Source organism: Chroicocephalus ridibundus, chromosome 7 (genome assembly GCF_963924245.1).
Source record: "Chroicocephalus ridibundus chromosome 7, bChrRid1.1, whole genome shotgun sequence".
Taxonomy (NCBI): Eukaryota; Metazoa; Chordata; class Aves; order Charadriiformes; family Laridae; genus Chroicocephalus; species Chroicocephalus ridibundus.
The window spans coordinates 50,992,299-51,019,704 of record NC_086290.1 but is presented as its reverse complement, the minus strand read 5'-3'; the positions used below and the strand labels follow the sequence as shown (position 1 = coordinate 51,019,704).

Below are 27,406 nucleotides of genomic sequence, written 5' to 3'. Positions count from 1 at the left end.
GAAGAGATGGAGGGAGAAGAAATTCTCACAATACAGGTAGTGCAGGCAGGCTGCCAAGCCGCGGCGCACACCATCTTCTCCTGCTCATTTCAGCTCACAAACGATGTGCAGAGTAATTGTTCCCGATAAATTACCTACCTGCATATGGAATATCACAGTAGCTCTGTACGTTTATTTGTACTTTCGCACACGCACACTGTTAACAGGAGGCTGCTAGTGGGAAAAAAAAACAGTGGTGACATTTTCTTTTCAAGAGAGCTGGCTCAGAACCCAGTCTGGAAAGAGCCCAGGAGGCTTTAAACCACCTTGGGTTCATCCCATTGCTGAATCCTTCCAGCTGGAAATCACCTGGACTGTCCCAAGGGCATGTCCATCTGAGTTACCGCAGGTGCCCCACCAGCCACCGGCCACTAGCCAGAGGAGCAGGAGAGCACAAGGCAGTGGAACAGCCAAAGTCAAACATCTTCACGGGCTTTTAACGCTCAAACAATATAAAATCAGCAATTAATGTTTACCATATAAATAATTCCTGCTTTCAAGTGAAAAGCAATTTCGATTTTGTTCGCTATCTCCATAGAAGAGAACCCCAAACCAGAGCTGGCTTCTTTTAGTCCAGTTCAAAAACACAGCAAGAGCGGGAGTTTGGGAAGCTTGCCACTGACCAGGAGCGGAGCCCCAGAGCATTCGGCATTGCACCTCACCTGCTATTTAACTGAATGGACTAAACCTTGCATAGCAGAGGTGGGATCGTTTCCACGTCTGTGCCAGGAGGAAAGGCAGAGGAAGAGAATGGAAGAGAGCAGAGGACAAAGCTTGTAGAAGAAATACTGGAGCAGCCCAAACTCATCCAAGTGAGCAAGAGTCAATCCTCTGTTAGGATTACATAAAACTTGTTGAGTGTTAATATATGCTGCCTCCATTCTCCAAACAGTTTTATGAACACTATAATTTTCTTCACTAAAACACTGTCTAACAGCACCAATCCCCCCCTCCTAATTATAGATGTCTCTTACGCATGATAATCTTTATACAATTAAGCCCACTTAAAAGAATAACTGATTAAATAAAAAAGTGTTTAAATAACGCATAAGGTTGTGATAAAAAAATGACAAAAGCTCAAGAGATTGAAAACTAAAGCAGAAATTCTACCCTTAAGTGTACAGTAGTGAGTGAAACAGCAGCCCCAGTTTTCAAACATGAATTGGCAGACCAAAGTTGAAACATTAATATAAAATCACTCTTACATTAAAAAAAAAAAAAAAAAACAAAAAACAAAAACAAAACAAACAACAAAACCCACAACTACCCTTATATGAATTGTGTATGGAAAGACATTAATCTCCTCTCAATATGCTCTCTGGAATAGAACCAGTTGGTTTCATTTCAAGTGAAAAAAGCTCCCTCACAAAATGTTACTGAAACCTCATGTCTAATTTAGGTAAAGGGTCCTCTAGGTAAAAATACATTTAGGCAGAGAGTCAACATTTGCTGGAAAGGCTAGACTGCTGCCGCTTCGCAAGCAAACCTGTATTCTGTGAGTGCACCAGTCCAAACACACCAGCCCCACAAAAGCATCACCCCTGCCTGACAGGTCCTGGAATTAAACTGATTATGAACGAGCGGACAATGAACAGCAAATTCCTCAGATTGTCCTCACAGACAATCTCAAAGGAAACAGTCCCTACACACACTTTTTTTCCTTTTATTTTTTTTTTAACGTATGTAAAAAAAAAAAAATCACAACCTTGTCCTGGGGCGCCATATAATTAAGATTCAATGAGATTAAGTTCCATCTAGGAGCAGATATTTTCATGAGCAGGGGTTTGCAATGGAAGCAGTGTCACAACTCTCCCTCCGCTCCCGAGCCGTGGGTTTCCCACTTCACCTGCCAGCGTGAGGGGCCTCTCTCCATCAGCCGCTACCTTCGCTCTTCCCAGCCAGGATAAAAACATCCCCATTTTCCACTTACATTCAAAAAAAACCAAAGTCAGCTCAGAAAATATCAATGACAACAAAGATACCTGTGTAGGAACAAAAGGAAGGGCTGAATTAGGATCACAAACACCACCCGGTTCACGGCGCTGGGGACGAGCAGCCCGCCCAGCCTTGGCACAGCCATTGCCTTGGATCTTCCAGTCCTGCTGCCAAGGCCCAACACCTCCTGGCCATGAGGAAACAACTGGAGTTCAGGGAGAGACACGGCTCTGCCCCATTGGAAAGAAACACAGTGGCAAGGAAACGTGGTAATTTGTGTGGCCTCTCTGCGTAGCTGGTAACCCCCGCTCCTGCTCCACCTCCTCTCCCAGGCTGCGAAACGGCGACTGAACCAACATTGGTCTCTGGTGTTGCCTCCGTCTATAAAATGGAAGACTCGCCTGCGATCGACATGTGGCAATTAAACGCCTGTTTACATTACACCTCCTTCCTAGCCGGCAGCCACAGAGCATGAGGCCACCCACACATTAGCTGGGCATTTCACAACACAGGCAAAAAGGAAAAAGACACCCAAATTGCTCGCACTGGTGCTGCCACCCACCCTGCTGCGCTCCCGCCCCAGGTCCCCGATGTTTTGCACCATGCCCTGTACACACACGGGCACTGCGGGTGCCTGGCACTGGACCCGGGGCTGGTGGGACGGTTGTGCCGGTAGCCACATGTGCCATGCATCAGCTGGCAAGGCACGTGGACAAGGTGAAGAGCTTGTGCTGGAGAGGAACAAGGGGCTGGAAGAAGAACAATGGAGCAACAACCCTAGCGTCACACCGCTCCGGCACTGCCGTACCACAGGGAGTGCTGCCTCCCCGCAGCACAGGACAGTGTTTTAGCACACACACCATCCCCTCTGCCCACAAACGTGTGTGTATAAGGTGCAATTGCAGACAGCCTGTACCTCTCGCTGGCGGGGCAGCAGCGTGCTGCCAACGCTATAAATAGACGGCTCTATTTTTAAGTTGACCATCGCTTAGCGCAGTCGAACTTCCTCCCCTTCTGCTCCCACTGTCGTTGCCGTGGTTTACGTCCTTGCTCAGCCGAGCGAGCAGAGCAGACTGGGCAGGCAGGCGAACGCCGCCGTGATAACTGTCGGGATATCGAGTAGAAGTAAAGCCTTTGGTACCCAACGCCGCGTCCTTGTGCGGCTCCCCTCAGCCGCCCACTTCTCGCCCAACACAGGCAGCACCGGGCTGTCCTCAGAGGTACCGCAGCCACACACAGCAGCGGAGAGGCTGCAGCGAACACTGGAGCTCCCTCCTCCGTAGCAGCATTGCTGCCCTGCTGCACAACTACTTAACAAAGGGGAGGTTCAGGTCTGGTTTTTAGTAGAACTACTCGTAAGAGGGATTCCCCCCCCACCTCCATTCCATACTGTAACAAATATTATATAAAACTTGAAAGAAATTCAACTACAGCTTTTATTTACCATTGTGCATATGGGCTGATGGCTGTGGCAGGCTACCAAGTTTGCTGTCAAGCTGGCCAAGTTTGCTTTTATTTCTTTGCTACTACTGTGTGTCTCGCTTCAGAACAAGGGCTTCTGCTTCTGAGGCCAGCCCCCGGGCGGTGGCGGCGTTTGGATGGAGGGCTGTGCCGCTTTGCCCGGTCCAGCCGGAGGCAGCTGGGGAGGCCTGTGGAGGCAGGCCGTTTCCCTGCGAAGGACGGCGCAGCATCACTGCTGAGGTAGTAATCCCCACCAAAGAAGTGAGACCCACACCCTGTGGCACCCATCTGGGTAAGAGCTGTGTGAGAAACTGTTAAAGGTCCTTCTGAAATGCCACCCGGGGCTGGCACTGAGGCTGATGCGCCTAAGGCTTCTCCTGGGAGGAGATGGATACTTGTAAAAGACAAATCCAACATTGACAGCTTACCTCGGTGAATCCTGGCGACCTTTTCTTCGCAGGAGTTTAATCTCCTGGAATCACTGAAATTGCAATCATGTCCGAAAGCACCAGGCACGAAAGAGGCTGTATCGCAGGCGTGGGGCTGGACTAAGCCACCAGACACAGAAAAGGCACTACAAGACCCCTGCCAACAAACCCTCAGCTTTGGACTTCGTATGAAACAGGTACACTGTAATTGCAACAGATCCTAGGGAAAGCCAGGCCTTATTTTGAAAGAAGACTCACAGACTGCTCCATTTCCAATTAAATCCTTCTATTCTTTGAGCAAGACTGTTCCGCAGCAGGTAACTGAAGTCTCCCAAAGAGATCTGGCACCATCCGAGAACCCCGCAGCTCAGCACTCGCTGCCTCGGCAGAGATGCTCCGAGGCGCACACACACACGACACCGAGATGCTCAGACACTACACGCCATTTCAGACATTCCCAGCCCACTGATAAGACACCTTTTCCAGCAGCTCCCTCAAAAAAAAAAGAAAGGGTTCAGCTTCATTTCCTGATGGGAGGTGATCCTACAGCCCTGGAGCAGCCTGAGCATTTCAGACCTCTCCCCACTTCGCAGAGCGCGGTGTTTCCCACCTCTTAAGGTTGCCACATTTCTTGGCCTGGGCAGGTTTAAAAAAAAAAAACCCTAAGACTGACCTTCTGGTTACGTTTTTAAGCCAAGTTGTTGCTTGCTAAATTGTTATGACCTTCCTCCTCCCCTCTCTCCCTTCCCAGTCGTGAGCAATAGGAATTAAATTGATTCAGTCTATCAGTGTTCTGCATCTAAGTGATTAAATTCAGCCACTAGAAAAATCTGTTTTGTGCTGCATCTGAGGAAAAGCAGCGCTGTCATTGGATCCAGCCCCCGGCCTCCGCGGGAGGAGGCGGCAGCGTGCGGAGGAAAGGCACAGAAGGGAAAATACAGACTTGGTCATTGTGCTTGTATCATAGGCATAATCTTTCCCCCCCTGCCTTTTTTAAACTGGATCAGTTATTAGATGGACCATTAAAAGTAGCTTCCCAGTCAGAGATTCTGGGGGCAGGCCGAGGAGGAGGAGGCGCTGCTTGGGCAGTGTGCAGGCAGCAACACCCCCACATCAATGTTTTAGACCCACGATTCCACAATCGGTGAATTATTGATTCCCAGGCAGATGTTCGAGGACTGGAGCAATCCAGCCTCGCCGACATTTCGGGCACCTCCCCACCCTCAGTACAGTCTGTCTCTCGCACAGACACAGACCAGTACTAGTCCTAATTTATCCGGCCTGATGACCAGGCAGCATTCCTGGGAGACAGATGCCATGCTCTCCGGGCTAGTTCCAGCCCTCACAACCAGCTGACCATCTATTTTAAGCTGCTCAGCTGGGATTTTACTTTGGGACATCCAAGCTGAGAGAACCGTTCTTCCTCCTTCCCTTTCTTCCACATGGCAATTAGAGAAATTAAAAAGGTTGGAGGATGTAACACATCCGTGTAGCCCCTTTCTCCAGATAAGAAGCTGTAAGGAAGGAGATGGACCCGATGGCTCTGGGAAGGAGGAGAGGGGGTGGCAGGGTTGCAATTTGCATGCGTCTGCGTAAGCGTCCAGTGATCCACCCAACAGGGTATCAGAGCCAGAGAGAACCCAGCTCCGAGCTCCGGCGCTGCTGCCATGTCCTCACCCTGCCCCTTCCGTCCTCCGACCGCTGTCTGTGGGGACTCTCCACCCGCCTGCAGAAGGCGGAGGCATTACGGCTGTTCTCTGCACTGCAGAGGATCCGGCCCTCTCTGTTTCAGGAATTTAGCAGGAGAACAAATGCACACAGAGAGAAAGAACGTACTGAAATAACTGCCTGTTCACCCTGCATCCTCCAGAAGTTCCTCGCTTCCTGCATCTGTGGGAATTCTGGCACGGCCAGTGCTCTGACCTCCCCTGACCTGCCCAACTCCATCAAAGGGCCTCATCTAAATAGGTCACTGCTTGCAGAGGGAGTAAAGTTCAGAGGAACTAAGAGACTTACCGGCTGCCTTAATCATCACACCCCCCCTCCACCACCTTTGCTGGGAAAAAAAAGAGAAAAAAAAGAATAAGAAAAAAAAAAAGATATCCACAGTGGCAGAGACAAAACACTATGGAAAGGAAAATTCGGATCTACATACTGTGGTAGCTGAATTTTAAGCAGTACAAAGTCTAAGAATACATCTGGAAACACACATGCAAATTCTTCATAGCTAAAAATAAACGTCTCTGCTGTATATTACTCTCCAGAGTAAAAGAGTAGTGCTAATACTAATTGAAGGGGTTTGTTTCATTTGTTTTGTTTTATTTTATTTTTATTCAAGATCAGGGCTGATAAATTATTTCTTTAAAATCACACAGATTAAATTATCCAGATAATTTAAAGCATTATACGCTTAAATTAATATTACTTATAGCAAACTACCAATTTGCCCCAGGCAAACTACATTACCGACAGTTTCACTTTGTTTTTGAACTCAATATCCTTTGCTTTGGAATCAAGCGTCCTTCACCTCACCTCTATAAACGCCACATCCTCTTTCCCCATGTGTTTTCAAGGTTTAGGACTAGCAAATACAAAATGAACCAGACTCACGAGCCAGAGCTCTGCAGCAATGGACTCGATGCTGATTTACATCAACAGAAGCTGCTGCCGTATTTTCCCCATCAGTTCCTTAGAGGAAAGCTTACAAACTTAATTCCCTCTTTACATTTGCTTATTCAAGTTCCAGCTGCATCTCCCCCTAACGTCCCATTAGGGCTTTCCTTTTAATTACTTTTTTATGTCATCTGCGCGTTCCTTGCAAGGTCCTCTTTCTAGGAACTTGGCTCTCTCTCCCCTGGCCCCTTTCATTAAGGATATTTTCTTCCTTCCTCCACCCTTCCCACAAGCCACCCCCATCACCCGTGCCTCCACACTCCATTTCTCAGCCCTTGGCACTGCTCGGTTTTGAGATGCTGGGCTCACAGCTGCGGGAGGCAGGGAGCAGGGGCACGGGAGACACTCAGAAAATGGGAAGTAGGGCTGGGCGTGGAGCATTTCATTCATGAGCATTATGCTCTTGGCTTAATGACAATTTCACATGACGCAGACTGTCCTTGCGACTGTCATAAAAGATTAAGGTGCATAAAAACAAACTACTTAATTGCAGGCAGGTGTGCAAACTTATTCCCTCTGCCTGCACCTAATGCTCTTTCTAAAGACCTTTAGAGAGAAGAAAACCCTTGGAGAGATTACATTGGAGCGCTGCACGACAGAGCTGCCATGGCTGTCCACGTGCCACACAGACAGGCAACCAGGGCACGGCACAGCAATGCCCACGCTCCTCGGGGGCCAGGAGAACCCGCTCCTGACCCACCCCGTCCCCGCACCGACAAGGCGCAGGCCATCGCTGGCAATGAATGCCTCCACTGCCTCCAGAACCCGTGGCCTGCTGCCGGTCCCTGCCCTGCCCCGGTCCGCAAACGAAGGAAACACAGAGAACAGTTTTGTGACAGAGTCCAGGTTTAAGGTAACGATCCGTCCCACGTCTCCAGAAGTCTGGGGGGAGGAACAAGGCTGAAGGAAACACCAAACACGGCAACCGCTCCTGAGCACGCAACGCACACGCTGAGCCAGCATGTGGCTAAGAGTTAGGGAGGCCATTCCGCAGGAAAAAAGCACGCTCCTTTTAAGAAAGTCTAAGTTCACTTATACATTATATGAGCTGAAAAAAAAGAATATCCTTTTTCTGTAAAGCTGCGCTCATCTTTTTTGTAGTGCAATAGGCAGAAAGACGTCTTTCTTCTCCATTCTGCTTAGAGATCATCCTCACTACGAAGATGAAAGACTGGAATCAATGTCAACATACACAGGAGAAATCAGTTTACTCAGATAGCATGAAACAGCAGAAAAGTAAATTCACCCACAGATGTGGCTGATAAACTGCTACAAATTCAGGCCAATATCCTTCAAGTTTAACTACACATCACTGCGAAAGACAAGACAAATCAGCTACTTGGACAGCGCTTTGAAAATGTAAAGTGCCATGTAAGTATTATTATTACTAGCAGGCTGCTGAGGATGTCTCCGATATTTACCATCTGGGAAAAATAACTACTTTAAACAGTCTGTTTGAAAAAGTCCCAAGAGCAGTTAACATTTTCCAAATATCCTCCCAATCAGCCACAAACGATGCAGAATAGCAAAGCTCCTCTTTCCATTTCACCTTAGCTCCGAGGAACCTGGGGAAAGGTTCGAGACCGAAACTGTCCCCATGCAGACACCCCGGCTGCCCCAGACCCTGCTGCCCACCCGACCCGGGGCGCTCTGCCAGCAGCATTCAGTCGCAGCGGAGGCACGTTTCCCCTTACAAACCACGGAGAGCAGCACACACCATTTCTCTCTCCTCGCTCTGATGTTCGGTTTAAACCGGATGATTTGTTCTGCATTAATATTTCAGCAGCGCTGTAAGCAAATGACGGGATTTCTTGCCGGGCTGCAAGCGAGCAGAGGCGCTCCGGAGGCACCACGTGCGGCGGCTGCATCCCGACACCAGGGCTTCACTGCAAACTCCTGCTTGGCGAGGCCACGGGACCACAGAGAGGAATGAGACATGGAAGAGAGCCGGCTGATCCTTCATTCAATGGGAATGTTTTTTCCAGCCATATACCATTCAAAATAAAGCGTCCAATTCACAGTTCGTGTAAACCGGCACAGCCCTTGGGGCTGCTGACGCCCAGATCACGTTCACTCCTGCCCCGGGGGTGTAAATCTGCACAGCTCCCCTCATCTTGAGGAATTTTGCCAGTTCACATCCAAACGAGCTGGCTGAAATCATCAATCACCTCTAATTCTTTTATATTTAGAGCGCTTCCCTGATCACCAAAGGCCATAGCAAAACCATACGACGTATTAGCATTTTTACACAGCGTTATTACTGTGATAAGGCTGAACAGCCCCTGACGCAAGAGCTGCCTGTCCTATTTTCACAAGTCTACTCCAGTTTGATTTACATCATGTAAATAGAGGTCAAAAGCAAGCCTCCAGTCCCAAAAGATGCATTATCTCAGACTGCACCTTCTGTACATTCTACGGAGAAAATTTTTAGGTCAAGGAACAGTATATAAACCCATCCACTTAAACAGGAAACAGGAATGGAAAATATGACCTATGAGTCAACCAAGCACAAAGCTTACATTTCACCAGGAACCCGTATCCTAATTATTGATAAACAAGGTGCAGTTCTGGCATTACAGAGGTTTTCGTTTATCCTCCTCAGCCATTTGGGGGTGGGGAGTAGCCAACATTTACTACTTATTTACTTCAGAAATGCAACCGCAAACTGCTAAAAATGCATCTGCTGATGCCACTGAGGTATTTACGTCAGTGGCACTCAAGTGGCTCGTTTGCCAACGAACCCAAGCCACGAAGCCTCAACGCCTTGTACAGGCCCATGGCCAGCAGCAGCAGTGTCAAGGGAGAGCCTGAAGTCACCCAAACTGAGCTGAGCACTCCCACGTGCCACCCAGTTAGTCAGCAGTGTCCCAGCCGCTGACGGGAATATTTCCCGAATTCCATTTTCAGCAAAGGAAACGGTGAGGTTATAGCATTAAACACTCTGGCCACTGGAAGCCTTGTGAGGCAACATCAGCCTCCCCAGATAACCAAAAGGAAAGTAAAACGTGCTACATGGTGTGCGTTGAAACATCAAACAGCAGCAAAGGAGAGGACACTGTTCCTTCAGGTGTGATTCTAATTGCTCATTCTTGCTTTACTAGTAAAAATCCAACACACATCCTTAGTCAATCTGCAAGAAAAAGCAGCCGAACTCTTCACTAAAAGAAACGCTCGAGCCCCTTCTCTCTCCCCGCCAAGCTCCGGCAGCCACAGACCCGGCTGCAGGACAGGCAGCCTGCAGCGAGCGGTGACACACGGTGACGGCAGTGGTGGGACGCTCCTCCCTGCGCACCCGCCACGGCTGGCCCCGGGGACATCAGCAGACAAGGTCACATTCCAGGGAGGCAGAGCAGGAAGACCGAGTGATGTTTATGTTGATTCACTTGCTTTCACGATCGCTGGGTGTTTCATCTCTGCAGCTCCTTCCTTTTGACACGATGGGCTCCTCCGGAGCCATCGCAGCCTGAAGAGTCCATCAAGTAAATGCATCCAGATTCCATAAAGAGCCAGCACGGCTCAATCCCATGTCACTGACTGCTGAGAGCTCCATTCCATTTTGACAGGCGGGTTTTCCAAGCTCCAAACAGGAATAAGACATTTTGAGTGGCCAATAAGTAAATAAAGACAAAAGAAAGCTCGATGAACTTAGCAGCACGTGGAGCTGCAGGGGCGCGAGGATGGCGTGCAGGGAGCCCCAGCCCCACAGAGGGGGCCACCATGGCTCTGGGGTCCCTTAGACAGCAGGACAGGGGTTTCGCTCCTTCTCACCCCTTCTCTTTCTCCCAGAATCTGTTGCTGGGCTTGGAAGTGATGCAGCCTGGCCTTTAGCAGATATTTTTACTTTCTTAAAGTCAAAATACAGTCAGAAGGTCAAATGAAATACAGCTTTTCCATAGCACTTAACTGACTTTGTGAACTGTGGAGCATAAATCTAACTGAAGAGGACAGCAGGGGGGGAAAAAGGAAAAAAAAAAAACCCAATAGCTTTTACTTCTAGAATTTTACTGCAGTTCTCTTTTTTGATTGTTTTCTGAAAGTACGGGAGGGAGAGGAGTTTCAAACCATCCAAAAATGGTAGAATTTGTGTTACGCTTAAACAGACCTCTGGTTCAAGTTGCTTTGAACTCAAGATCAGTATCTGCTCTGTATTATCAGACAACATCTGATTTTTGTTCCTTCTCTTTTGTTTTCCTTTTTAGAAGTTTATTTTTGAAAGAGGACTATGTAACAGGGCCTCTTCCATTTCAGGAAAAGTAAACAAAATCCTTCACAGGGAGGATCGGGGATGAAGGAACAAAGGCAGCTAGACTAAACCATAAGAAGGTGAATTTATTTGTCATCATTTGGTATCACAGCAGCACTATGACTTTGATCAAGGTCATGGCAAGGTGCTGCACACAGACAGGCTCGCTCCCCCTCAGAAAAGCCTGCAGTTACGGCAGCAGTAGGAAAGCCACACTCTTAGTCCCAGATTTTGGGCGGGGACCTGAATGAGACCAAAATAACACAGCAAATCAGTGCCACGTCCACAAAGCTAAGCTCCTAAGCCATGGTGCCAGCGCAGCCGTAACTGTCTTTCTCCTCTTTAGTCCTGGACTCCTCTGGCAGACCACGCCAGCTCAAAAACATCACTTCTCCTCAATACTAACTTATCTAAACTCAGGTAAAACTCACCATCAGCAGTGCAAAGCCCTGAAAGACATCTTTCCAGGGCAAAACACAACTGAGTCACCATGGAGGATCCATCAAGTCCTGAGCAGTTTTAGCACCAATACCCAAATGCAGAGAAACCATAGGTACAAAGGATTTGGTGGGATCTTTAAGACTTCTTGGGACAACTTGGCTTTCTTATTCGGGATAGCTAAGGGCCACGGGCTGCTGCTAAGACCAGGGTCCCTGCAAGAGCTTCTGTGCTACCCCAAGGCTACTTTCCCTGGGTGCAGACATGCTCTTAAATACAAGAACTATCGGGGTGGACTTTTAGAGTAGGAAAACCCTAGGAAAGTCCTCTCGGCAAGAGGACGGGACTCTGACGGAGCTGGGTTTTGTCCAGAGCATTCAGGAATAGGAAATTAAACAGACAGGAGAGAGGCCAATAACTTCTTTAGCCTGGTGGGGACAGGAGGCAAGCACAATAAATATTTAAGTTCCTGCTTATTAGGAAACGCTTGGCAAATAACGTGAAGCCTGAAGGGGGTGTTAAAGAGAAGCATATTCACTGTTACGGGAAAGTTAATGAGAAGCTGTAACCATTATGTATGTATCATATATGGAAAACTAGGTGAGGCCCCTATGGACCATTATATACTGCATGAAACTTTATGGACACTGTAATGCATTATTTTTAATGATTCCCTTGCCTACTTCAGGCCCTGGAAACCAAGAAGAGCTTGCCTAGCTTCCTGGTGGTGTTTTAGCAATGACACCTTGCTTGTTGCTAGATTTCTGGGTTATTTTAATGAGAAATAATTGGGTTACTTTCCAAGATTCCACAAAGCCGATACGCACGGAACAAAAATTGAGAAAGTTGCTGCCGTGTTGCAGTGCTCTTCACATCCTCTACCTTCCAGAGGGTCACCTCCCCTGGTAAACCATTTATCTACAGATATGCCCGCAAAAACATTGGCACTTCTGCTAGTTCAAGTTTGCATTGTCATCATCCATCTCTGGGGAGAGCCAGGCCACAGAAATAACCAGCTGCAACATCACAACGATTGCCCCTGCAGGAGATGTATATAATGAAAATTGAAAGCTGCAGGATGAACTTCTTACATACTTGTCCTTTTGGTTTATTCATCAGAAATAATTATCTGTGCTCACATTCACAGGAGCACATACTTTATGATGTACATTAAAATTTAATGGATTTTTAATAATACTGTAACTACAGCAGAAGCAGGAAAAAAAAGAAGACAGACATTAAACCATATGTGCTGTGTTGGTGGGTAAATGGTGTTGAGCAAACATCAACAACACGTAACCAGTTTAGCATCAGCGATGGGAAGAAGGAACTGTTACTTCCAGTATTTGAACATCGTAGCGATCTCTAATCCTGAATATTAAGATCTCCCTCAGTAACAGCAATTAGTGTGTGCATGACATGACCAAACGTGAGTTTCTGAGTTTCAGGACCTTGCAGATGATACCCTTGGGCTTTGACAAGTGTCCACCAAACTCCCCAATTTAGTTTTTCCACTTCTGCACTGTAGAGAAGCAATACAAATATACCGCACGACGGGGGCATGGGAACGTGTCTGAATTCTGATTTCCATTCTGCCAATTAAAGTACTGCCAGTATTTTATGAAGCTCTCGATGCCTATTCCTTAAGCATCACAGAAATTACTGCTCCAGCAGCAGAGAGTGACACTCTAAACACTTTCCTCAGAAGCCACTCTGCAGCTAACGAGTCAGTGCAAAGCATCACCGTGTCACCAATACTTGGACTGACATCTATTTATAGCCTAAGAAATTATATACGTGGTGTCCCCACCAACAGTGACACATCTTCATTCAGGCATGAGTCACCTATTCACGAGCATGTTTCCAAAAATAAATCCTATTTACCAGAATTAAATTCTACACGCTCAGGAGAAAATGTGTCCTTAAAACAACAGGAAAAAAGACATGTTAGAAAAGCAAACAATAGCAAACGAGCACTGAAGTCTTCAGCCTGCAGGTCGCCATGTTTCGTACGATCCTGCTGAGGCTGGAAATGTTTAAGATACAACAATGAAGATGGTGCTACATTGTCATTACGAACCCCTGCCAAGGTCACCAGAGTGCTACCGTCCAAAAGGAGGTGTCCAGAACATTCTTGGCGACTCGCGCTTTGCAGAAATAGTAAGTATATTGCAGTTATTAGAGAGAACAGACAGAGCGAGCGCCAAGCAATCCCAGAAAATGTAGTGTTAAATAGAGGGTTCAAACCACAAAGCTGTTGATGGGGAATGTTAAAAATGTCAGCGTGGCTGAAAGACATTCGCCAGTGGTGAATGTCAAGTAGCGAGCTACTGTTCAGCAGATGCAATAAAAAAAACGTAAGGGTACTTGGGTAATGGGACCAACATTACAGTTGTTGATACAAATTATATCCAGAAAGCAAAGAAATAAATGGATAAATAAATAAATAATGCAAAAATGGAACAAGTTCAAACTTCTTTTATAGTAATAGTCTCCAGTTGAGCATAATCACCAAAGCTATAGTGATAAGATTGCCAAAACTAGACAAACATCTGTGAGATGAATTCATCTCCGAGGGGAAGCCAACAGCTTGTTATCATTAAAGAGGCAATGCTCTCTCTGCGTTTGAACTGCAGGCCGCCTTGTTACTGCGTTTGCTGAGGCAATTGCACCAGATGTTGGCAGCCAGCTTCAGATGGATGACAAGCACCTGCTGTTGGGGAAATTAAATGCTCGTCGGCCTCCTATCCTTCAGGGGAGGGTGGGCCGGGAGGGGAAGAGGGGGAGTGGTGATGGCTGACCCTCTGAAATAAACCTATTTATGCAAAGTGACAGTAAGTGCTGGTTTGCCAAGCAGGGAAACAGAGTGGAAATTCATTGGATCTCTTCCATTGCCCCCGGTGAAATCTGCTCCCACCCTCCCAGTCCTGACAATTAACATGGCACCGATCTGAACTCGCTAAACCACTCATCAGAGTAATAGAGTCAACAGAGGGACCTTCTCCTGAAAAGTCACCGCTCAGCACAGCGACTTCGTCGGAGCCGGCGCGTGGCCCGGTGGGCTCTGCCGCCCGCCCGGCCAGCAGACACCACCAGAGCCAACCCGCAGCCCAGCACCTTCAGGTGACGCAGACCCACAACACTTTGTAACGCAGGCGTTAAAATAAATAGATGCCCAAAGTGGAATCCTGCACACACTCATATCTGCTTAGATTTAAAATCAATGTGCCGGAAGAGAGGTGCAAACGTAGCCCCACTGTCACTGCCAGCCCGTGGTACGGGAACGTGCCTCACCACTTCCTTACAGACCAGCCTTTCTCAGTATCAGGAGCGGCAGTCAAGGTCACCATGGGCACTACAACTCATTTTAAAAAAGAAAACACATAGCAGCTTCCTCTCTGATGGACTTGCCAGTATTTTCAACTTTCAGTGAAAAGAAAAACTGCAAAATGTGAACTCCTTTTATATGAGCAATCATTTATTTATGATATACCCAATACTCCTACTTCTTCGAACTTCCACAGTGATGACCTTACAGCAATGAAATATATTCCGTGATATATTCTGCCAGCAGGACCCCTCAGAGCCCGGATCACTATTTCAACAACATTTTGCCCTGGACAGTAGGCTGAAAACCCCACTGTTAATTCCTGTTCACCCCAAACCCCTTGCGAATGTCCCTGACAGAGACAACATTTCTTTGATCTGAACTGACCACATGCATTTTAGGTGTCCTTCAGATTAAGAGACAGCTAATCCTCATTCTGCTTAGATTATCTTAATTGGCTCTTCATTTGAGCTACTTTGCCCTTGTCCCCATTTCTGAAGCTGTATTTATAAATACCTCTACTGTACCACACACCCCGAGTCCAGCCCCACACACGTGCTCCCCAGCACCAGATGATCGTCCATAGGACTGACGGCGACCAACCAGCCACGCTGGGCGACGGCTCCACTTCTACCAAAACGTGCTCAGGCACATTTTTTCCCCAGAAAATAAAACATTAAGTTCTCCTGAGAGAGATATACCTGTGTAAGAGGGACACCAAATGAATCTCATATTCTAGCTTTGCAGAATTAGCATAAGTTTAATTAAACTGGTCATACCACAATATTGCATGTGTGAGCAAATCTCGGTTATTTCACCTCCAGGACTGACTGAAAATCATCTTGGGGATTTTGAGCACCCTAATAGAAAAATCATAGGAATAAGTAAAAAGGACAAGCACACAAACAAAACCCAAACCACCGGGCTCCGCACAGAACCTTCCATTTTAAAAACAAGTCTTCCGTCATAAATATGTAACTTTTTTAAAAATCCAGCTGCAGCTCAAGCCAGGCATGTCTTAAACACGGTGCAGCAGGGTGAAAGACAGACCTGGCTGGAGCAACGGCTGGAAGGTGAGCTGAGGAGCACCCGGCATTATTCCCGGAGCAGAGTGAGCTCCGCAGCCGCTCCTGGGGCCGGAGCACCCGGCTCCCTGCTGCTCACCAGCACCGAGCCTGCACCGTCAGCTGAACAGGGTACGACTTCCACCATTTCCACATGGAAAAAACGTTATTACACCTCCTTCCAGCAATGTGTGCTCTTTTTCTGCATTTCAAACCATTTGTATGAAGTTCCTCATGGATACTTTTAAAAGCCTTTTTCTTAAGGGCCCAGACTCAGAGCTGCATTTAAAAAATCCTCACACTTCACATCCTATCACTCAATACGGGTGTATTTATTATGTAGTTTGATGACAGTGATCAAACGCTTACTCTCCAATCAATTATGTTTTAACTAGCTCACTTTAGCTGATAAGCCCACCCCAAATTCATAAGCAATATAGTGCACACTTCAATTACACCATACGAAGTTATAAATAACTGCTGCTATTTTTTCATTAGAGAACCAATGTTAAAACATGAGTTTTCCCAAGGCAAAGCTTTGGCACCCTCAGCTGCAGCTATTCAAAGAACAGAGTAACATTCTGGACGCAGGTTACCACTGGGAGATGGCAGGACGGTGCCTACATTTATAAGTAACGTCCTGCAGAGCCCAGGAGGCTGCGCTTCAAGACAAGGGCCAAAGCGGAATCTGATACAATTTCGTGGCATATATTGAAGTATCTACCAGCAAACTCTACCTGACTCATATTGCTGTGGTTTAACACCACTATCTTTTGCTTTTGATGCAGCTCGCTGGGGCAGCGTTCATCTTGCTGCTGGTTTTCTGCGCCGCAGCCAGCCCTACGGGCCCTGCTCCGAAACATTGCTCTGAGCTACAACCGCAGCACAACCAAACCAAGCCATTCCCTGCCAGAGAAGTTCTACAGCTACAACCCACACATCCACACTGGGGCTGAATCCAGCAACACTCCAGGGATAATTTAAAGATGTTACCAAACACGATTAACTACATTTGTTAGGTGTTTTATATAGCCTATCGCGTTTACGTAAAATAAAAGCAGGGGTGAAAAATCAAAATTGACTTTCTTGGGGCCTCAGAAAAAATACAGGTCATTTTCATGGGTTTGGCTCAGTTGCAAAACTGCTACACAGCTACAAACATTCACACACCTGTTGGAGAAGGAAACATGAATATTTTCTTACAATTTTTTTATCCCTAAACACAGCCCCCGATTAATTACTGATTTCATTCAGGCTCTTGGTATGACTCTGGGTCCCCAGTGGTGTATCAGACTCTGCAAGCTCAGGATCAGCGCTGCTCCCCTACCATTACTGAAGTATGTGAGACAGAATACAGAGCACCTTATGCCAAAAAAAAAAAAAAAAAAAAAAAAAAAAAATCAAAGGATATAGCAAAGTTCTCTTAAAACAAATATGTTTTAAAGAAAGGGTGCAGGCCCTGCTGTGTGGGGTCCGAGGAGCTGGGATGCTCCGCCACGAGCACACACCCCGATCCAGCCGCTGGACGCACTCGCCCAGGGCCACGGCATGACTTCTTCAGTCCGCATCCATGGAGGCCGCAAGTGACACCAGTATTGGCATATTTACATTTCCCACGCCCTTCAGAGGTTACTAAGAAAGAAAGGCAAGGAAACGTAAGCCGAGATAAAGCAGTAAGTGGGTGTCACAGCGGGAAGCAGGGGACAGATGCTGGGGACCCCCACTCGCGACCACAGTTACCTGATCTCACACAGGCCACGGCGCTACAGCACTAAAGCTTCCTTGCCATTTCGTTTAACCGGACTAGAAAAGGAAATAAAATTGTACTTCAAACTTCTGCTGAGCTCTGATACAGCCCTCTTGCCCGCAAATCCTGCCTTAACATTTCCTCTTTTCATAAAATCCAGGTAGAAACCAACATCTAATTTATAACAAAACCACTTCCACAAAACATATGTCTTATTACAGACCACCTATAAACTGACTTCCTGTGTACAACTTTTCATCAGCAGAATGAAAACACCAACTTCTTTTTAAGCAACGACCAAGTTTGTCAGTTTGTTTAAAAAAAAAAAAAAAGAGCATGCGTGGGAGGGAGAAATAAGAAAAAGTGCTTTACGCCATGAGGGACCACTATATCCCAGATCCTTTTGTCACATGCCAAAGCAAAAATTTAAAGGAACATTCATTATACTTTGGAATATTACGGACATTCAAACATGGAAATCCAGAAATACTAGGAAAAGCACAAGTAAAGGGCAGAGGCAGCAGCGGGAACAAGGCTGAATGCTGTTCCGTGTTACTGTAACAGAGTAGCCCCCGCAAACTGTGTTTTTCATTGTCCCAAACTTCCCAGAAGCTGCCAACAATGACGTTATTTGTCTATTGCTCGTTCTGTTTTAAGGAGGTGCAATGACTCAAGTTAAGCAGCTTCTCCTGAGGTACCCCCAGGTAACTCAGAAAGAAAATACCACGAGCTACGCGCTCTCCCACAGCAGGTCTAGAGCTCCGAAACGCTTTGGAAGGGGACAGTGAGGGTAGCAGCACTTAGAAAAATGACAACACGTTCTCTGTTTTACTGCATATTACAAATGTTTCCAGAACTCCAGCTATTACAGACTAGAATGTAAATAAGAGTCCAAATCTGTCCCTTCATTTCATAAAACGTAACCAATTCACAAATATTGAATCTGGGAGTACAGCGAAAACACAGCTGAAAAATGTGAAAGGCTATCAACTTGTCAAACCGAAAAATTACTTTTCTGCAAAGCAAATACTCCATGTATCCTATTGACCATTAAATCTACAGATCAATGTCCAACAGATGTAACAATACAATTCAAACTGTATGCCAAGTCTAAATTAACTAAGCTTTCACTTTCATACAAGCAAAATTCCTTGCACCTCCCGACTCTGCCCTTAGCCCCAGCTCCACACAGACTTCCAAAGCCCCCCAAAATGAACCCGTGGGGAGAAAAGCACCTTTTCTCATGCTAACGACTCTATTGTAATAACATCTTCAGAGGCCATACTCAAGGTCTCCGGGAAAAGTAAACCACTGGAGTGCTTAATACTACATCAGCGCATTAACTCGTTCACACCCAGACAGTCTTGCCAAACGAGGAGGGGTTTTCTCTCCTGTTTCCTTTATTTATATTTTCACAGCTGCCAGCGAGAAAAGCACGTAGGAAGCAAGTTATGTAAAGCGCCCGATCGGGCTGAAATCCACGTTGTGGATCGCACCTCCTTCCCTCTCCCCCTCCCGCCACACTTGGAGGGAGCAGAGGGACTTTTATTACAAAAGATTATTTTTCTTTTTTCAAAGGTTAAACTGGTCATTATTTGCATTGCTGCCCGTGTTACAGTGCGTGACGTTGTGCAACCAAAGGAGGAGATTCTCATTCTCACGTCTTGCTGCCCGCGGCCTTGGCGGCCGTGCCCTCGCAGGAGAGCGCCCCGGTTCCGCTACGGGCCGGGGCAGAGACGGGGCCTGGCAGCTCGCTCTCCTCTCACACTAAGTCACGGCCACCGAAGAAAGAGATGAGAAAATTACAACTTTTCAAAAGCTCAACAGTTTCCCAGAAAAAAAAAAAAAAAAAAAAAAAACAACATCAGAAGCTAGATATTATTATTCCACTGGTCTGTTTTGCGTCTCACAGGAAATAACAAGTGACTGTACAAAACGCTTCGGATCCAGAGAGGTAATTCAGAAACCCTGTCTTGTTTCAAAATTTCCAAATCTTAAAAGCCATTCCTGAGGAAACAACATATTCCAAGCAAAGTTGAAACATGCCTACAATTTGTCTGAGGGACCTCGTGGCAAGCCAGAACAGAAAACGAAATTAATGCACATTGGTCTGTTCCAATTTCATCTGAAAGTTTAAAACAAAAAGCAAACGCCATAGCCCTCTTCCCCAAAACTCATTTTAGGATTGCTATAAAAGAAAAAACGTAGAGCCAATCATGATTTTCAAAAGTAAAACAGCTGGGCCATGACACCAGCACTGCTTTTCTAGCAGTTTGAAATAACAATATGCAAAAATACTGTTTGTCCACAAAGCTATTTCACACATCTCCTTTAAAAACCACCATTCTTTTTCAAAAAAAGTATAAGTTTACATGTATTCTCTTCCACACAAGAAAACGTGATTTTTCTCCAGGAACAGTCATGTATGGGCTGCTCCAATCGCTGAAGACACCTGGAACGTACCTTTTCCATCCCTCTGCTCCCATCCCGCTGGAGTCGGGCGGGAAGGACACAGCAGCCTTTGCAGTCAAAGGGCTGTTCCCACCAAGACTGATTACAGTATTCAGTGAGAAGATTTTTTACACAGAATTCTGGTTCGATAATTGGGTCAAAAAAGCATACCTGGAGCCCAACCATGTTAACGTATCAATTAATGAGCTCACGCAACCGTTTGAGTGCCTCCAACCCACACCTCGGGCCTGGCTCGCACCCAGCGGGGTGGCCTCGACGCGCGGGGGCAGCAGGGCACCGAGAGGGTTAAAATCCCATGTCAAACAGCAAGTCCTGGCTCCAGACCAGAAGGGACATGGGAACCAGGGCAGCTGAGCCATAAAGGCCTTATTGTAGCAGCCCACTGGATTGGAAATGACTTGTAGGCCTAATGAAACAAAACTTTGGCAGTAAAACAGAATGAAAGGAATGAGACAATAAAAGAGAGGAACAAAGGGAGCAGAGTTGTTTCAGCTTAGGAAAATAAGCTCACTTTGTTGTTGGGAAAAGCCAAAGCCGATTAGGATAAACCAATGACTAGGCATAAGTCTTCCAAACTAATTACACAGTTCGCCATGTGAAGTATAATTGCAACTCGCAAAATAAGGACTACACTACTTTCACAGGAGCTCTATGAAGGGAGCATTACCTAGTAAAAAACAAACCCTAAGAAGTCCCTTATCATCAGTCACTTGCAGCTTAAAAGGTGCAGAACACGCACGTCCTGAGAGAAGTGCAATTCATGAGAGTTCGGGGGCTTTCTGCTGCTCGTCACAGTCCTCCGGGGGAGGCTTTAAGAGGCTGTTGCTTTTTTTTTCCTTTTTAAAATGATACCAGAAGCCTTAAATGCTCCAACACGTCTTGATCTCGGACAGCGCCGTTTGCTCACGCTTGCAGAAAGCTGTAAAACAGGTATGTCCTTGGGCACAGCCCAGCTGATGGCTCAGGCACTGGTGGCCTCTCCAGAGGGAGGAACACATGGGGAGGAAAGTTCTTCCCTTTGGACCTCTGCACTTCTAACGCTTTCTCATTTAAGTTCTTTTAAAACTTGGTCTCAACAGCCAGCTTTTCACACATCAGTGCTGCAGACCCTGGATGGGTTAACATGGCTGGTGAATTTATTTTGTTTGCAAGAATGTTTGAAACATCTTTGGCTGAAACAACAGAGGATCACAGAAACAACTTAATTAGACTATCAGGATTAGGTAGTAAGACAATGGATTTTTTTAAATTTTTTTCTTCTGATTGTAAGTGGTTATGGCTTAGTTTGGTGTTTCACTTTCCCAGATTATCCCCCTCGTGTCTTCTTGTGGATCTTGCTCCCTGAAATCACTGGAAGGAGAAGCCTCGACCCCAAACTCTCGCCCACATGTATCTCCCATCGGCTGCTGGCCTCCTTGGCCCCACTCCCTGCCCTCTGCACTCCCAGTGCTGGGCCCCGCAGCCAGCCCCCTCCCAGGCACCCAGACCTCCCTCCCCATCACCCAGACCCCCACCAAGCCTCTCTGGGGAGCCCCAGAACAACTGTACGTGTGCAGGCAGAGCATCACCAGCTGTAAGCATTCAGCAGTCACGAGGCTGTTAATTACACTGCTTCATGCTCGTTCTGTTAAACCTTTTGGCTTCACTCAGGTAATTTTTCCAAGTCTTCCTCCACAGCTTACAGCAGCCAGGGATGCCCATCTTTGTAAAATGAAAGCCAGGGCTCTTACAGATCCCCGGCTTTATAGAAAGAAAAAATAATCACTATAAGAAATTTCATGATCTAAGTCTCAGGAGTTATCGTTACCCCGTATTTTGGTGCTCTAACGGGCAGGCATTTCCACTGGTGAAGTCAGGAAGAGGCTTTATTAAAGCAGTCATCTTTTTATTGGAGAAAAAGGTTGCAGTGTTTACTTTTCAAAAAGCTGCAGTTTCAAATTCAACACTTTAGGCCCTTTGCTGCCAACTGCGGGTCAATGAGCGAGTCCGCCTGGCCCCAAAGTTGGTAGGTGTTCTAACCACGTCATGTATTTTGAGAGCTACCTCCAGTTACCAAAACAACCTCCCCCGGTTGCAAAGCTCTTCTCTGCAGCAAGTACAAACAGGATTTCAAGAATCACAGCAGTAGGTAAGCAATTTTTTTCACACCAATAAATAAGCTCAGCATTTCAAAGAGCAAGTCACCTGAGATGCTCTTATCAAATATGGGCGGCTCCTCTACACATTAATTATGCAATGCAATTTTCTTTATTTTAAGAAAGTGCTAAGCAAATACAAACCTTGCCAATCGATCATGATGCATTGTTTGCATTGTAATGGCTCAACTGGAGAGCGAGGCCTGTGTTCTGAGCAGCGCACAGACGTGCCACCAGTCCCTGCCCCAAAGAGCATGCAACCTGAGCAAGCAACTCAAGGAGAGGTGGGATGCAGAATGGAGGAGGAGAAGGAAGCAGCTCCTACAAGATCCCACAGGGCCAATCCTGGGTCATTGTATCTGAGTGCAGCATCCCACCCACTGCAGTGTATTAATGAGTCTTCTAATTTAGCTGGACCACAAGTCCCCATTTCCTAGAGTCATTAAGTAGCTCTGTGCCTTCTCACAACCAGAGCCCTGGGGAGCGTCACCTCAAAACACCCCACAGACCAAACTGTTCCAGATGATAAACAGCAAAGTGCAGTGGAGAGACCTGGAACGCCAGCACGCAGGTTGAGTCACGGTGACACAGTCAAGAAGGCTCTCCTCCAAAACACCACCAACTTCACCAAACTCACCTCCTTTCCACAAGCTAGAACAGGGAAGCAACTGGAAAAGATCACCAAGCCCTATGAGCCCAAGTCCTACAGAAGCTGAGCTCTAACGACAGGACCACGCATTCTCAGCAGGACATACCCCAGCTCTACTGCCAGAGGAATGGCTTCCAGCCTTTATCACAACTTGTGTAATTGTTTTCAGTGCCTTAATTTTCTTATCCTTCCAATTAAGACACTTGGAAAAAAAATATTTGATTTTCCAAAAGTATTGCCTTCAGAAAGCCAGACCTCTTTTAAGCTGTCTCAAGAAAGGCAGAGCACGGAAGCAGGAACTGAAGCGTCCCGAATCACTAGTCACTACTGAAAAATATGCAGCCTGGTTGTCTGCGTTCTCAGGGACTGTAAAATTGCAAGCATGAAACTACCAGATGGTGAAATTAAAAAGACTATATTAAGCCAGCATCCAGACAATATGCAAAGCACTTATATTGAAACTATTATTAACTTCAAAAATACAGGTTAGAGGAGTTCTGCAATTAGAAGTAACTACAGAAGAAACATCCAAAAGCTCATGTAATCCTTTAATAAAAGGCTCAGCAGGCTGTAAACATCCTGCCGGAATCGAAGATTATTATTGAAAATAAAATGAATGGTTCGCAAAACAACTATCAATCCAGCACAGGAACAATTTATAAACTCCCCTCCTCAGCCCTCAACAAAATACTGCCTGGCCAAGGCTTTTCAGGGAAGATGAAAGTAACATAAACTAACTACAAGGAATGGGAGCTGCTTCGCTTTGGGACATCCTGCTGTGTCCTCATGCAATCGTGCATCTAAATCATCCACTGATGCACTCCGAAGGACAGGAATCGAGCTGTACGGAGCCCCGCAGGCAGTGGGGCGTCCATGGAAGGTGGTACCATGAACTGCTCTCAAAGCAGGCAGCTCTGCTCTTCGGACTTCTGACCACTCATGCAGAAACTCTGGGGATCCAGGAAGCTTCATGGGAGTCGGCGGCACTAAGCTCCAGCCAGGGCCCGGACCATGGGGTTTGAGCTGTTCCATCACTGAAAAGACTATGCTGGCAAGGCTAAGGTTTCCTTCCTTACATAAACTTTTTTCTTTTTTCTTTTTTTTAAATTATGTCAGGATTCTACATATATTTCCAAAGGAACTTGCATAAGGATTTTTTTTAATAAGAAATTAAATAGATATTCCAGTGACTTCCATACTACTCTCGTTATTCACGTGGTTCCTTCAGGCATTTTCCCAGCTTAATGAGCTCTCTCAAATACATCTATCTGCTCCTTTCGCCACTGCAATCAGGGGTAAACAGAAGGCTGATTTTATGGAGTAGACAACTGTGTAATCATTCAGCTAAGGGTCAAATTCTTCCTGAACATACACAAATTCACCTCTCAATGATTCTTTTTTCTCTAACGAAGGTAAACAGCGTTGGCAATGTCGTACACATACACATGCAACAAACAGAACAGGAATTCCAGAAACGGTTCCAGAGGCTTCGAGAAATTACACAGAAAGGCAAAAAATGTGGCCCTCCTTTGAACACAGGCCTCATTGCACTTTTGTTTTTCAAAACACACTTTAAAAAGAAAGGAAAAAAAAAAAAAAGAGGAATTCAAAATATGTAGTGCTCACTTGGGCAGGAACTTACCTTGCCAAACTGTTCAAAGTATTGCTTTACGTCTTCCACTACTGTATTAGCCGATAATCCACCTACAAATATTTTCTTTGTTCTTGTGACCATCTGTAAGAAATTACAAGACAAGCATACGGTTTAACCAGATTATTTCAAACGGTATGTGGAAAAAAGAAATATTCTTCAGATGCCATCCCTAACCCAGTTAATGAGAATATTTCTTTACAAAAGCAATTCAGATTCTATTTGATTAGATACTTCTTTTTTTCTTTGTCTGGTTTTGTTTTTATTTGAGAAATGGCTGAGTAAAGGCACTCAATAACAACTCTAGCCCCCGGATATTTTTTTTTAATAAATGATTTTTATTGTGCGTCTCAATGCAAATATAAGTGAAAGAGGAGTCCAAGTGTCATATCCTCATAGCTCCTGTCTCAAAAAGACGTGCCATTTTCCCCCCTTTTTTTCCTAAAGACAGAGTGCATGCTCTTTGGCAGACAAAAGGTAATTACATCAAATCAAAGCGATGTGCTATTAAGGTTCCATGGATCAGTTTAAAAGGAATTTGCACAGTTACTTTAAAAATAATCAAATGACAAAAAGACAGCAAGAGCTACCAATGCAGCCTCCAGCTGCCACAAACCAGGTTTCGGCTGAATTGCTCACAGTATTGCCGTCCATCTGGGGCTGGATCAGGCCCTTCAGAAAGCCCTCCTGCCCTCGGTGTTCCCAAAGACCCCAACTCAGCACCCAGCTCTTCTTCCTGACCCACACGCCCCCCAGGTTTGATCCATACAAGGTGACAGGACGACGCTGGACTCCCTACAGAGAACGCGTTATCAGATAACCCCTTATCCATAACCCGCGAGACGGGCAGGGTCCAGCCCAGGGACCCAAACCTCAGTGGTGACGGGGAGGGCGATGTCTTTGGTGGGCTGATCCCAAACCACCTGGGCCTTGTGGGCCAGCTTAAACCACAGGTGATGCAGGACGATGCTGTCAGCACATTCCGGAGTGGGGGGCATCATCCCCTATGCCTGAGCAGAGGGGAAACACCCCAGCTTACAGCAGGCAATGCCCTTACCGCTGGAGACAACAACTAATTAGCAGCCCACCCCACCATGTAGAGATGTTTTGAAGTCAACATTGCATGTTAACTAAGAAACCAACAAACGCATCAATAAGAAATTCATTCATTAAAATGCTTGAGTTTGTTTCCTGTATGACAGAAACTGGATCAAGTGGACAACTTAGAGCAGAAAGTGTCCCGTAACTCCAGAGCCTGGACTTGCTGGGTTAAACAACGGCCGGCAAATGCAACGGGAACAACACCGGGCAGTCGGCTGGAGACACAACTGCCGCAGCTGCTCAGCGCAGAGCCTGCACTTTTCTCACTTTTTTATGTTTTCACTAAAGAGAGGATACATTTTACAATAGCTACTAAAGGTCGCAAGGTACAGCCCAGTACCTGGAGGACCACCAGGGGCTACCTGGAGGGCCACCAGGCTCCTGCAGCACAACGGCCACCCTGTGGCTCCTACACGGCTCTGTCCCAGTGCCATCAGACCCCATCCCACACATCAGACTCCCCCAAGAGCGATGCTGTCCCCCAAACCATCCCCTGCCCGGCTGGGCTATGCTATGGGAGCGGAGTGACGGGGACAAGCGCAAAGCCTGGGCCACCGAACAAAAAGCTTGGAGTAGCCCCAAATTCTCTCAGCACAGAACAAATTAAACATCACTCCCGTCTCCACTGCCATTCAAATTAACCAGGGTAGATATTTCCCTCAATCGGCCCCTGACCATGCTTTACAGAGCTTCACTTTATTTCGTTTTTTTTTTTAAGTTAGGAAGAAAAGAGAAAAAAAAAACACTAGTGTAAAAATTCAATTATTTTTTCCTGGCTGCAATCTAGGACTCCAAAATTGAAGCCCAAGCATATATTTTTCTGTAGAAAATTGTCATTTACAAATAAAGAATTGGCTAAAGCCGACTTGTAACTAAAGGATTTTGCAGGGCTGTCAAGAGCCCTCTGCCTGCCAGCATCTGATTTAAGATCAGGCCAAGCTTCTGTTGTCATACAAAAGAGAGAGGAAAGCAATTATTCTAAAGCAATATTTGAAATTATCATCATTTTTATATTTGGCCAAGAAAGAAAGAAAAAGAGACCTACTTCTTTTAGAAGCAAGATTGAAGGTTAAAGAAAAAAAAAAAAAGAGACCACTACGTTGTTCCAATAGCTTCAGTCAAAGAAAATATTGGTAATGACAAGCAAATTCACAACATTTTAATGCCTAGAGATGTGTAGCGAGCTGGGAAATGGTTTCAGAAATCAGCTCTTTGGTACAAAAGTGAAGCACAAAATTAAGTCTGCTTTTACAATCTGCGTTTTCCTGAAGAGATGGTTCAATCGCTTTGTTATACATATTGCCCTCAGCAAAAGAACAGAAGCAATGTGTAGCCTTAGCAATTCCTCCTAGCCCGGCGTGCCTTGACAGGAGATTTCGTTGCCTTCTTCCACCCACAACATGAGGTACCAACGTACACCCAACTGGCCACGGGCTCACCCTGGAGTCCCCTTCTCACCCCATCCACGCGACGGAGATGCCCAGCCGCCCTGGAGATGAGACACATGCGGGTTTGGGAAACAGCCTTTTCCCTGTAAGATCTGGATGTGCCTGACAGGGATGCACGAACAAAGCCCGCTCGTCCCGGTGCTATGATGGGCTTGGCTCGGGTTTAGCCCGGGGTGCGTAGGAGAGCCCCAGCAGAGGAGAGAGAAACGGGTGCTTCCAGCACCAACGGCAGCTTTTCTCAAACACGAAGGCCAGGTAAGCTGCTGTGCGCAGTTGACTTGTCTGTGCTGGTACAGCCTCACCAATTTTCAACTATTAGATAAGCGCAGCGGGATTTGGACCAGCTGGAAGCAAAGCCTCCAACTCCTGCTCTAACCTGCAAACCCTCCCTCCTCAGCCAAACAGACGAGTTCCGAGGCAGGGCTTCATCAGGGTGAAAACCACGGAGCGCCGTGGTCCTGCTCTGCATGGGGCTGCCATGAAGCGGAACAGAGCTGTGCCCGGGACCCAGGGAGCCACAGAGCACAAGCAGTTAGCCGAATGGCTAATGGCCAGAGGTTTGCAAGCGTGTTAGCCAAGCTACAGAGCATTCCA

The 27,406-nt window shown here is 46.4% G+C and overlaps 1 protein-coding gene across 18 annotated transcripts in view; it reads right to left on the bottom strand.

Moving 5' to 3' along the window:
• Positions 1–27,406, bottom strand: part of MSI2 (musashi RNA binding protein 2) — a 253,693-nt gene that overhangs the window by 142,543 nt on the left and 83,744 nt on the right. For all 18 annotated transcript variants that reach the window (XR_010072119.1, XR_010072120.1, XM_063342567.1 and 15 more), the window contains exon 6: positions 24,255–24,347. Coding sequence is in view for 16 of the 18 variants with exons in the window: in XM_063342567.1 (XP_063198637.1) it covers positions 24,255–24,347 (93 nt within the window). In the remaining 2 variants the exon portion in view is untranslated. The remainder of the gene's footprint in view (positions 1–24,254; positions 24,348–27,406) is intronic.